This window comes from Bos indicus, chromosome 3 (assembly GCF_029378745.1).
Source record: "Bos indicus isolate NIAB-ARS_2022 breed Sahiwal x Tharparkar chromosome 3, NIAB-ARS_B.indTharparkar_mat_pri_1.0, whole genome shotgun sequence".
In the NCBI taxonomy this organism is placed as follows: Eukaryota; Metazoa; Chordata; class Mammalia; order Artiodactyla; family Bovidae; genus Bos; species Bos indicus.
The window spans coordinates 52,735,354-52,749,404 of record NC_091762.1 but is presented as its reverse complement, the minus strand read 5'-3'; the positions used below and the strand labels follow the sequence as shown (position 1 = coordinate 52,749,404).

Genomic DNA, 14,051 nt, shown 5'->3' with positions numbered 1-14,051 from the left:
CACCCTCGGTCAATGGAAGGTTATGATCAGTTATTTATTAGCAATTAATACTATGTTCTGAAGGATTTTCAGATGAGATAAAGGCATTTTTTAATGGACTACAAAATCTAGACTGGAGAGACTCCCCCCGACCTCCATTTTTTGGAGGTGAATATTTATGTAATGTGCCCAAACAGTCAGAATGGAACATTTTCTAAAGTCATCTGAAATCTAATGCAGGCCTAACTCATTTCTTGGGATAGGCCTGTATTAGATTGCATGTTCTCTCTTTCTTTTTTTCCTTTCTTTCTTGATCATACCATGCAGCTTGCAGGATCTCAGTTCTTCAACCAAGAACTGAACCTGAGTCATGGCAGTAAAGCCCAGATTCCTAACCACTAGGCCATCAGGGAACTACTCTCCCTGCTCCTTCTAATTAGACTCTTCACCAGAATACTCCTCACCTTGAACCCAACTTCACTTTTAGGATTTTCCATTGCTGTCACTCTGTATATGGTAAGTAACAGTGATTAAAAACAAAGACCTCGGGATAACACAGCCTTGATTGAAATTTCAAGTCTGCTATCAGCCGCATAAGTTTTGGACAACTTGCTTAAGTTCTCTAAATCTCTAGTTTCCTATAAAATACAGATCATTACAACACGTACAACTAAAATGGTGGTTGTGAAGATTAAATGTTATGCATGTAAGTTGCATGCAGCATACTGTCTAATGCATAGAAGTGTTCAATATAAATTAGTGGCTATGATAACAATAATGATTTCCTGCTTCTACAGCCTCTTATTTTTACTGTCCCCTGCCTCTAATGTCTGCAATCACCTTTCAAGACTGATGAAGCTAGAAGTAACTAAAATGTCACAGTATGAGGACTAATCCAGTAAAGTAAAGCTCACTCTACTTCCCTCCTTTTAATATAAATGGTCAGTAGTCACCCCAAGTCAGTGATATATTAAGTCAGGATAAAGCAAAGAAGCAGAAGAAAGACACTAGTGTGACTACAAGTGCTTCTTTGGTGGCAAGAACATACTGAATGTAAGCCATAGGAAGACATGAGGAAGAATAAAAAAAGCTGGATAAACAACTAGAAGAAAGCAGAAGGCAGTGATCTAAAAGAGCAAGAGAAAAAGCCTGGAAAGAGATTTTTAGGCAAAAGGATTTATGTAGATCTATTTAGAAAAGAGAGTATTTTAAGATGTCAGAGAGATGGAGTTTGCTAAAGCAAGGTTGCTTGAAAGGCTACAAACAAAATGAGCAAGGCATTCCATAGGATTTAAGAAGCAGTATTACATATGAGTAAGCTAATAAAATTTTCACAAGCTAGCCATATGAAAAGGTATCTGCAAGGTTGGGCTAACCAACCAAAAATAACACAGAAATGTGCATGGTAACATTTATGTGCATAGCTATATTTATTAATGCTAAATATAGCTTAGGGGCATTAAATGAAAAATTTATTCAGTCATAAACACAGGCCATTATTAAGGCTAGCCCCTTCAAAAAGTTGATCTATAGATTAATGAAGACTTGTTCATTTGCTTATTTTTCTAATCTAGCTACGTATCTGAAATTTCACTATAATATCCTTGCCAAATAAAGCATTTCCCTAAGCTAGAATTCTTTTTTACCAAAGAGAGGTGTCTTACTAGAATCTACTAACAAAAATAAATGTAAAAATATTATAATTTAAAAATCAATAAAAAGAATGTAGACTCAAAAGTTTCCACACCTCTATTGGGTTACTTTTTCCTCAAATCAAGCCAATAAGAGCTAAATGAAAAAAAATAAATTAATTAAAATTATATCCAATAGTTTACAAGTTGCTGAAATTTAATGTGTGTTCAGACTCAACTGCTGCTTACAAAAGAAAGCTATAAATATCATCTGAACTAGCACCAGTCTGGTGAGGGAAAAAAAAGTGTATTGTATCAAACAGACTTGCTGTGTTATCTGTTCAAACATACCTGTACCAGTCAAAAGTCCAGCACTCTTCTTTCGTGCATAAGCGCGTAAGTGGTTGGACAGGCTAACAGCACTTGTAAACGTCGTATTGCAATGCACACATGTTCTAAGCTTCACAGGCATACCTATCATTCAAAAGAAAACTATAATCCAGTTCTCACTTCAAAAAGTGAAATTTTCTTAGGTAAAAGCGTGAAGAAAAGTACCACAATAAAGATGGTTTTAAAAAACGTTCAATGAATTAGCTTAAGATATGGAGGGGAAATTAAGTTAACTATTATTAGTTTGTAGTTAGTATTTAGAGGCAACCCATGCTCTTTTGGAAAGGGAGAAGAGGAGTTGTCTTGAACCCCTGAGTATCTTTGGATTTAATACCTATTATCACTTTCTTGCAGATTTCTGTGTTACGCAGATCATTTCCTAAACCTAAAATACAATCCTGTGATTTGAATTGCACAGTTCTGTTGAGAAGTTTCAAAGTTTACAACATTATCAATAAAAAAAAAAAAATTAAAAAGTCTAGTTGACAAAGTGGTAATTAAAGTGTTTTACCCACAAAACCGTAAAAGGCTCAATACTAAATTAGGCTTTCTGATGAAGGCTGGGAGAAAAGGTGGTAAAACACACCACTGAACAGCTGTTAGACACAACATTTTATTCAGGGCATTTTATGTTCATTACTCTGAATGCGCAATCAATAATGAAAGTTAATGATCTGAAGTTTTTTCCTAAAATCTTTGTGCTAAATAAATGATCAACAAGCTAACATCTCAGTCATCACAGTAAAGAAAACATGTTGAAGCAATAAGAAACTCCTATCTTCTCAGACAGCCCTCACGCTCCCAACACATTTCAACTGGTTTTTTTCAACAAATATTGTGATAGCCACAGATACACTTTCCCCTCTCTGAAGTGTACTACACCTTGGCCAACATAACTGCCGCATCTTGCTTACATTTTATCCCTCTGAAAAATGTTGAAATATTAGCTTTGAAAAGACTCTCTTTGTACAAAAGAAAGACCCCTATTAACCAGAAGCCCATACAAGATAAATTGTTTTTCAGACCACTTACGATTCAAGACAATCTTTCCTCAAATCAAATCTGCATTACAAATATTTAGAATATCCCAATGTCTGCCCAAAGTAAACAAATCAACATTATAGTAATTTTATTCATTATTAATTCACTGACAAGTTACTTTTACCTTCAACCTAGGGCTAAAATTATGGTATCATCTAAACTCATCTTCAGCATCCTTAACATCCAAAAGAAACCCATACAGACACAACATTTCTCTAGTCTAAAACCAGACTTAGCAATACCAAATAAAGCTTGGCAACTTTATCTGCCACATCATTTGCCAACTCATACAAAATATTCCTTTGAAAAGGAAAAACTATGGGTGCACAACCATTAGGTTAAACCATCTGTTCTGTTCAAATAGAACGTGTTGTTAAAATCTAAAATCCCAAATAAATGTTTTATACTCACAACAGTCCTCCAAAACCAAACTATCTCACAATACAAGGAGGAATTAGAGAGGGAGGAAGTTTCTTTGGGTTAATGGCAACACACGACAAACACCAATCCATTCTGTTTGTTTGACCTACGCAGGAGGAAAACCTGGACAACTACAATCTTGAAAACAAAAATCACTCTGGAGCACTGGCAAAAATATGACAGCCTTTTCAGTAACACTATGCTTCTGAACAATGTCAACCTCCCATCCAAAGAACCATCACCCGTCCATGACAAATTTTATTTTTATTGATCAGTTTTTTGTTTTTGCTTTTGTTCTCACCTTGCACTGTGACCAAGAAATGAGGCACAGAGACTCCAATGCTGATGAACATCAACTGATGATTTATCTAGAAATAACAGTGTAACCAATCTCTGTTCTGCAAAAAAGCAGCTTAAATAAAGGATTCTGAGAAAGTATTTTATATACATGTTCCACTAAGGTAAACATAATTGTGTTTAAGTTATGTAAGATAGTCATAAATGTCCTCTTACCTGAGTGCATAGTGAAGTCCATTTTTTGTGGCTGATACATCAATGGACTATCTTCATTTAGTGGAAGAACACATTTCTGAACAAACCTCTTTCTTGCAGTTTGATTATGGATCTTTTGAGGAGAAACAGAAGAATTCTTTTCTTCTCCCATCCTTTTATTTTTAAGCAGTTCTATGAGTGTAAGAGACTGATTCTTTTTTCCACTGGGCAGTTCTGGTTTAGTTTCATCATATTCATTTAAGAAACTCAGCCCTTCTTCCTCTGATGCAGACACTGATAAAGCTTCAGTCTTTAGGCCATTACGGTATGCTTCAAGAGGTATAACATTTTGAGATAGAAAGTCATCACTCGATGCAAGTTTTTGAGCTACAAATGGTCGAGGAATAATACGACGACTGTTCAATGCCTTTAAGATTTTTTCATATTTTTCTTCATTTTGCATCATCTCATTCAGAACACAGATTGGAGATTTGTGAGCATCCCACTTGGTCTTTCCAAGTCTTTTCAGGTGGCCTCTAACATGATTTGATAATCCAATTTTAGTATCAAACCAACCACCACAGAGCTGACAAGTGTGTTCAGAAGTGGTTTCAGACTTCTCTATAGCTAAAAAAAAATTTTTAAGAGTAATATCAGAATTTTTTTATAAATTGAACTCCTCAAAACAAATTAACTCTGAAATACGAAATTATGTGATTCTAATGAAGGTCAAATTTGAGCAAAACCTTCAAATCCTTTGAATTCGAATATGGACATACTAGCCCAAATTATCCACGTGAAAACTTACCTTTTCTAACTCGCTTAATAGGTGTTCCTGTGCCAGTTCTTTTGAAATGCTGCATTTTGTCACTTGTGGCTATTTGTTCTGGTGATACAACATGGCGGGCTTCATAGCTTAATCCTGCTCTGTGAAGATGTCCCCTGACATGATTTGACAACCCAACACCTGTTTCAAATGTTGCTGGGCAGTAAGGACACGATTTCTTCTCAAGAGACAAATCAGTCCAGTGAAAAACAGAACTATGCTTTGACAATGCAGTTTCTGCATTTTCTAAATGCTGAGGATCATGAATCTCATGCAAAAAGTTATTGGTTCCACCATCTTCATAATATTCAAAATAAAAGCCATCATTCTGATCATAACTAAGTGTAGCATTTTCCCCAGACTGTTGACCTTCCACCTTGCTTTTAAATAGAGGGAATATGTTTACATGTTCTTGATTAATATCATGATAGGTTTCATCTTCTATAGTCTGTGTAGTGTAGTCACCTAGCTCAACATTGTCCCAGGAACTTTCATCTTCTGTTTCATAGCTATCTTTCTTTTCGGTAGAATTAAGTTTTTGCAAAACAACAACGGTCATCTTATGCAAGAAATCTGGATAGCTATCCAAGTCTTCTCCTCCAACAGAACTTTCCTTCTTAGATTCCTTAACTACTCTCTTTACAGCTACACGCCTGTGGTCTTTGAAGCCTTCTGGCCTTTTGGTGTCAGAGTTATGAGGGTCTGAAATAAAACTATTGTTGTGAGAATTACTTGATGAAAACAGATGTAAAGAATTTAATGAACTAGCTTCCTCTTTTTTGAAATGCAGAGGATATGATTCACCTGATTTTTTGATCATTCTGTAGTTTTCATATTTATGTCTATATAAATAGTTGCTATTTGCCTTGGCATTAGATTTTTCTTTTGCTGTCTGATGGAAATACTTAGGTTTTTGGTCAATGCTGCTTTTAATCATAACAGTCTTGTGAGGAGAACTGTTTTGACTGCACACATTTACACCTGACTGGGCAATGCTTTTCCGAGCCTTTTGTATTCTGTGTGGCCGTTTATGGAATTTTGAAAAATTACTTGATTGTGAGGATGATCCAAATGTTCGCTTTACATCTTGTTTTAAAGCAGAGTTCTTTGGAAATGTTGTTGACTGTTGTTTAGTTAATGGTTTAGAACTATCAGTATCTATAGGTTCTTCAATTATGTCACTTTTTCTTTTATCAAGCCCAAGAGGACTGCCAAATGAATCAATGCATGATGATGAATGCAAGTATTCCATGTGTTTTTTAAAAATACTCTTGACTGAAGTAGTAAAAGGACACATCTTACATATATAGGTAGCCGATTTTTTGGATGATCCTATAATGGGGTCTTTCATGAATGCTTTTTTGTGTGTTTTTCTCTGGACTACATCAGAACTGACAATAGGGCATTTTACCACTGCTCCATGGGCAATTCCTCGATGGCATTCCAGCTCATTTTCTGTCACTGCCATAAAGTTACACTCTTCACAGCAGTAGTACCTTTTATCTTTTTCATGGGTTTTAGCATGTTGCACAAATGTTTTAGGGCAATTGGTACCAAACACACACTGAGGGCATTGTAATCGTGCACTTCTTCCTTCATCCTGAAGTTCTTTCAATTCACGTATTTCCTCCATCAATTTCTGTCTTCTTTCTTGGTGAATAATCATATGCTTTAGCAGTGAGTTACGATCTCGAAATGTCCGTCCACATTCTCTACAAGCATATGGCCTTGGGACATTAAGATGACGAAAGTGACTATTCCCATCTAAATGATACATCATATGCCTGTGGAGATGCTTTTTCTCCCTAAAATTCACATTGCACTTTGTACAGGGGTAGAATGATGGCTCTTCGGTGCTAAAAGTAACAGGTGACTCGGAATCACTTTCTTCACATTTCTTTTTTAAGGTATTTGAAAGAAAAGTGCTAGTATGAACAGGTGAACTGTCTTCTCCACACTTATCTGAGTTAAAAATTAGATGTTGAAAAGTATCCACGGATTCCAAGTCTTCATCAGCTGATTCAGGTTTCACTTGTGATAATGCATATGTCCGTGAGTCTATTGCTTGCACATCTTCATTCTGTTCCATAAAGTCTACTTCTAGCATTTTTGACTTATTGGGTACACAGTTAGAATCACTAAAGCAATCTTCGGTATAACGAGTTATCTTGCTTACATCCATTTTTCGCTTTCTCTTTTTTTCCAGACCTACTTTAGAGTGAACTGGAGCTTTATCTACTGTGTCGTCATTAGTTATAAGAAATTGAATGAACTCTTTTTGGGGATCCCAGTTTGTATCATTGTCTGACCTAAATTCATCTGTACCTGAGGAAATTCCTGTTAATGTACTGACACAATCATTTTTTACCAATAAATCTTCACTATCCTCACCCACCTCTACTTGATTTATTAAAGTGCTATCTGACTTTATACCACTCCCTACTGAATTCTGAATGTCACAACCAATTGAAGCAGAGGTAGGTAGTTTTTTAATGGAATGGGTTGGATTCTTAGCATGTGCTACATCTGATAATAAAAATAAAACTTGATGTTGACTTGCTTTCTGTGGTGTAGACAGCTGAAGATCGGCTGCCACCTTCAAACCTGAACAAGATTCTGTTGTTGGCTGATCCACAGGCTGTCCAGTGGTTAACGAAACACTGCCTTTATTCATATTGGAAGTCTTAGTTAAGGAGGAGTGTGAAACTGGTCCATTAACAGCAGCTCCCTTAGGCAAAATAAAGTTTTCACTAGAAACAGTAGGAGCACCAGCATGTATAAACAGAGTAGACTGGCCTCCACTTAAGGCTTTTTCAGATTTGTCCTTTGACAGTTCTTCAGGCAAAGTGAATGTATTGTTTTTCTGAAATGATGCTTGACAATCTTTTGGTTTATGAACTCCACTCTCTTTGTCTGATATAAAACTGTTGTCATCTAGGAGTTCTTCTTTAGCACCAGTAACATCGGTGTTTATCTTCAAATCATCCATATTGTTGGTAAGCCCATTTAACACATTTAGTCTAGAAAATGGAAAAAAAAATTTTAGATTTGCATGAAAGAAAGATTATCCTTAGAACGCATGGAGAGTTGAAAGTACACATTTTCAGTCGCTTAATTCTACTCATTATATTAAGACCCTAATAATTTTTCAAGAATGAAGAAACACTTGAAGAAACTGAAAGATTTTTAGTGTTGCAGAGGTTAATTTTTCCTTTGAATTAGGCAACAACACCCCCCAAACTGTATATATACAAAATGTGTAGAGCAAAGCAACATAAACACACACACACAGACACACACACACACAGACACACACAATATAAATGAATATGCTACAGACTGAAAAAAAATCTAAAATCTTATATATGAGATTGTTAATAAAAAGAAAATTATCTTACCTAAGTAAATTTACTGTGGACATTCTACACTAGAGAATAATGTAAAGTGTTACATATTACACAAAAGTAAAACTTTTGTCACTTAAAACTCCATAAAGGTAACAAAACAACAATCAGTAAAGAAGCTTACTTGAATGTACTTATGTGCTATCAACAACAATGACTAATGTATGAAACTGTATTTTTTAATTTAAAATAAGACTGTTCTGCTCTCAGTATTTCACATTCTCCTAAAATTCTACTAATTTAAAAAACATTTCATTCACTGGGTTTCATTCTATCCTTATGTAAATTATCCTTCATTCTAAATTTGTAAAGTTAAAATCAAGAAGCTTTATGCTTCTTTAAACTTTCATAACTTGAGTCCCCAAATTCAAAGCATTCCCTAATAGGAAGCTATCCCATTTTATGATCTGACAGTCTACTGCAATGATCTAAAAGTTGTTACTCTAATCTGAAAACATCATAAATGTATGGTAAATTCTTCCATTTATTTCATATAAAATGTAGATAATATTTTCGAGGCATTTAAAAAAAAATTTCTAATTGAAGGATAATTGCTTTACAGAATTTTGTTGTTTTCTGTCATACATCAACAAGAATCAGCCATAGGTACTAAATGCTTTTGATAATATATTTAACTGTTATGAGAGGACAGCAGAATATTTTAAAAGAAGACTTCTGAAAGTTTGGAAGACAAACATTCAATGGCTATAAATACTGCCCCCACTATTAAGAATTTCCTTGTAGTCTGTTCTTATTTTGCTTTTAGAAATGGTCACACTATATAGCCATTACCTTGGAAGAATGTAAGCTCTTTGAGGGTAGGGATAGTGAACTCTTAGAACCTAACAAGATACTTGGCATAGGTGCTCAGGAATATTTGTTGAATAAAGCACTAATGTGGTAAATGAATAAAAGCACAACTGCAAAATCAATTCAAAAGTTTCTGAAAACTAGTTTTCTTCTTATGAAATTTGGGTATCTCATTTAAATATTGGAAATTCCATCAAGTTTCTGATTTCTTAACTCAGCAGTTATAGCAAGGCTTTCAAAATATCTAATAATCATCAAGTGCAATTTACAAACCTGCTATTTGGCAACCCCACATATTTAATTATTTGAAGTACTGGCATAATATTCCATATTTCTTTTCCTTTTGCACCTAGTATTAAGTATAATTTATTAATGTTACAAATATTTATTGAGCCCCTACTATGTGCCACACACTGCTCTAGTAATAGGGGTTCAGTAGCAAACGTGCCAAACAAAGTTCCTGCTCTCATATAAAGAATAAAGTCTATCTTTTTCTTTTATAGTATTCTTATTTGTATAATGAGTAATTTTATTTAGAACAGCAGGAGCTTTAATTGCTATTTAGAAATGAAAACATTTTCAATAAAGTTTATTATTTCTAATTTATTTTATATACCAAATATATATTCTGTAAAACATTAAATCTAGTTAAAGAATCAAAGAACTGCTTCTAAGTATTTTCTTCTTATTTCACAACTTAAAGCAGCTCTTATAAATATGACCTTATACCTTCCACAAGATATGTTCTTTAATACAACAAATACTACAAATATCTTTCTTTGGCATTATCACTTATACCAACAATTATTTTTCTGACCTTCATAGGTCTTAGAATTCTGTTTTGAGATTGGCAAATTTCCACAGTAATAAAAACAGACTTCAAATAAGATCATATTCAATGATATCACTCCAAAATGGTGCTAATGCAGCACCCAGCAGGAGTTTCCACATCACATACACAGAAGTTAAAAATGGACAGCACATAAACATGTGTTAGGAAGGAGTGTGCAAATGTCAATGAAAAGGAAAGCAAATCATAATGCTATACTACTACTCATTAATGATGTTTCTTATTAAGTAGAAAAAGTAAAACGCCCAAATAGGAACAACCACATAAATCAGAAATGGACAACAAATCTTTCTTTTTAAAAAATTAGCCTGTAAGACACTTACTTTCTATTCCAACTTATTATAATCATAGAGGTAGACAAATATATGCTCAGTCAATCTGAAAGCCTATATTAGCTTTTCTCAACAGGAAGCAACGTTGCTAACAAAGTGGTAAATTCAGTGTTAATGAGTGGCTTCACTGTTACCACCTCAGAGGTAAAACCTTCCATGTTCCACGTTCCACCCATCTGTTCTGGTGTTAGAGGTTCAGAGATGGAACAGACGTTTCCCATTTAAAGCAACTTCACTGGTACCGCCTGAACAGCAGGGTGACAAACTATGAGAATATCCATGTCGGCTTGGAGATTGCATTCTCATTACTAGAATGGCTTTATAAGAGCTTCCATAAATTGGAAGATATCAAAGTGTTTTGCTCAAAAACAGAGTATATATGTATAACAAATTTTTTAACATACAAAATACATGTGGTAAAAGAAAAGATAAAATTGAATATTGTGAAAATATAAAAAGAGGTCTTTAACAATCAAAGTTTTCTTTTACATCTACTTAGTGAAATGTACCTTACTTGTCTCCAATAGACTATCTCTGCTCAGAAATAGAGGAGTCATTCTTTTTAAGAAAAAAATTTTATTAGTACATTAATATTAAAAATCACATCAGTCTAAAAATATGCTATAAGAAACTGAATAAGTAAGCTAGTATTTTAGCAACCATAAAAAATCTTCTTGGCTTAATTTTCAGAATATATTTCTAAAAATGAAAAGATACATTCAAGATACATTTTTTCTTAACAGCATTCAAGACTCAAAGCTATTGCACTGAGATACAATAAAGAATAATGGATCATCAATATGTGTTGCACTGATCCAGAATTTTGACATCATAAATTATTTCCCTACATTCAGGACATTTATGGAGGAGAATCCAGGCAAGAAAACATTTTTTGACCTATAAACTAATTTCACACACTCTCAAACAGATTTTTCAACAATCTCTATACAGTTAAATACATACAACAGAGTTATAAATACCAGCTTATGTCAACATAACAAAGGGACATATCTGAAGGTAGGCATTATTCATTAAGTTTAAAAAAAGAGAAACTACTAAATTAAAATAAACAAATTAATGTTATATTGTTTGGCCTCTCTAAATTTCAATGAAATTGCTGTATCAATTAGAATCTTTTTATTAAATGTTTAAATACTATCACTGTGTCCTCCTCCATGTAATCACATAACTATAGAATTTTTCTTTTAACTGAACTGTAAACTGTTATTTAAAAAATTCACACACTTAATGAAAAGCTGCAAATGGAATTTTAAATCTACATAAAACACATTTCAGGTTCTAGGAAATCATAATGAGTTCTACAGCTATAACTGCCTGTAGTTATATACTACTAAGAGCATTAAAAAAAAAAGTACAAAGGTCAGATCTGTCTTCAAGATGACAGATCATCACTTATATGCCTCAAGCTAGACTTATTGTCTCAGAAATCTCAAACATCAGTATTTTTGCAAACTATCAGCACTTGCTATAACACCCTCACTACACTACATCTTGAGGTTACTACAGAAGAAATGAGGTGATAATTGCATATTAACATAATTATTCTGTAATCCCTCTGAGCAAGCTTCCTAGGTCACTCAGTAATTCAGATTAGATACAACCTTCCTGTCATCAAATCTATGCTGTCCACTTTCTGTTCATGAATAATTCTTTTTTTGATAGAAAATTAGCTTAATTTCATTCTTTTATGTACATTATTAATTGTATTTATTGTAAGTAGGTTAATATTTTGTGGGTACTTATTACATAATGCCAACCTTTGTCATGAAGTATGATTTCTCACAAAATACAGTACAATTTGCCCTCATTTCTACATTAGTTCATTAATAACTATATTGCATAGCTATAAATAAATTATAATGTTGCCCATTAGCTGAGTTACAGTTAGGATCTGTCAGATTTTTACAAATCCCATGTTCATTGAAATTATCCTTGAGAACACATGACAACTTCAGTTAGACATACATGAGGTTGGGTCAACTGTCATTCTAACTCCATAACAAATCTCAGTTAACTGAAACATTAGACCTAAAATTACTTCAGTATTTAAGCCAGATATACTATACACAATATACAAATATTTTATATATATATATATATATATATACACACACACACACACATATATATATATACACCTGTCTCACCTAGTGTACAATCAAGTGAAGACAGAGTGTACTGTATATAACCATATCATCCAGGTAGTATCCTAAGTGGGATGTCACATTGAGAGGAAACTCTCAAAAAAAATAGTGAACATTCATAAGGGTATCCAGCATATAACATAATGAATGCAGAGAAAACTTGGTATGTTTAACCAATTTGCCAATACAATTAACAATCTTCAAATGTTTTAAGGTTTGGCATATAGAAGGAATAATATATAATCAATATGCTTGAATCATAAAGATGTGGTTTTATCTCAAGATTAAGAAGTAGAAACAGGATTTCAAACATTCAGCATTTTAAATGGCTGTTAAGAGTGAATTGAATGACTCAGCAGGCTAGATTATTTGTCAGAACACTGTGGAAGGAAACATGGCATTGGAGATGGGACAAGATGTTTTCTAAGGCCCTTTCTTATATATACTATGCATGTTTAATGTTTGGTTATTACACTATTAACACTTTACATTATTTGAAATAATGAGCTAAAAACAAAAGTTAAATATATACTGCTGTTGCTAATTCACTTCAGTCGTTTCCGACTCTATCCGACCCCATAGTCGGCAGCCCACCAGGCTCCCCCGTCCCTGGGATTCTCCAGGCAAGAACCCTGGAGTGGGTTGCCATTCCCTCCTCCAATGCATGAAAGTGAAAAGTGAAGGTGAAGTCACTCAGTCGTGTCTGACTCCTAGCGACTCCATGGACTGCAGCCTACTAGGCTCTCTGTCCATGGGATTTTCCAGGCAAGAATACTGGAGTGGGGTGCCATTACCTTCTCCTACTGAACTTTAAAAATATTCTCTAAATTCAAAATTACCTGAAATAATCAAGTTACCTTGCAATATGTTGATAAGCTGATTCTTCAACAATGAATTATGGCATTAAATGACTAGCACATTGAGGTCACAGAGCTATATGCATCATGAAAACTCCACTTACAGAGGTATTTTCTATTGACATCACCAAAAATAAAAAACACTGGTTACATAATGCTTTCTTGACAGCAGCATGTGGCACTGCCATGACAAACTAATGATCTAATTCTACCACCTAACACAAAATTACACTGAACTTGTTGAAGAGTTATGTTCCTGATACCATGTATTATCCTCATTATTTAATAGGAAGATGTTACAAATAGTAAGGTACTAAGCCATAAACACGTAATAATACAAAACAATTCTTATAGCAAAGTACACTAAATATTACACATAGCTTGACACATCTCAAGAAGCTGCTATATGGCAAACTGAAGCAGGTTTATGCAAGGAGGATAAAAGAAGAGGGCCCACAAAGGTGTAACTTTAACAACCTGGTAAAATCATATAATAATGAGAAGCAAGAGTAGTAGAAAAAAATGCACATTCACTAATAAAAGATTAATTCTGTAATGAGGAATTCTGCAACCGGAAGAGGCAAGGTAATAAACTGCAGCTGCAACCAAAGGAGAGCATTAAGTCATATTCAGCACAGAATGACTGTCATGTTTTTGAGCTTTCATATATAGTTAGAACAAGGTAAGTCATCATCTCAGTTTTGACAGGGTAAAGGACACACATATTCACATAGCTCCAACAAGAACAAGTCATGTCTTTTTAAAAATTAACATGAGCAAGTTCCTTCATATGACTTTCAAACCAATCAAACTTTTGACCACAGTTTTATATTAATAGTTAACAGCAGTCAAAA

The 14,051-nt window shown here is 34.0% G+C and overlaps 1 protein-coding gene across 26 annotated transcripts in view; it reads right to left on the bottom strand.

Annotated features, from left to right (window-relative positions):
- Positions 1–14,051, bottom strand: part of ZNF644 (zinc finger protein 644) — a 96,664-nt gene that overhangs the window by 15,023 nt on the left and 67,590 nt on the right. For 17 of the 26 annotated variants that reach the window (XM_019957084.2, XM_019957082.2, XM_019957077.2 and 14 more), the window contains 3 exons: positions 4,762–7,799; positions 3,975–4,580; positions 1,962–2,084 (listed from right to left, as the gene is read on the bottom strand). The exons of 8 other annotated variants lie outside the window; for them this stretch is intronic. In XM_019957084.2, coding sequence (XP_019812643.1) covers positions 1,962–2,084; positions 3,975–4,580; positions 4,762–7,799 — 3,767 coding nt within the window. The remainder of the gene's footprint in view (positions 1–1,961; positions 2,085–3,974; positions 4,581–4,761; positions 7,800–14,051) is intronic. One more of the 26 variants, XM_070786147.1, reaches the window with a different exon arrangement.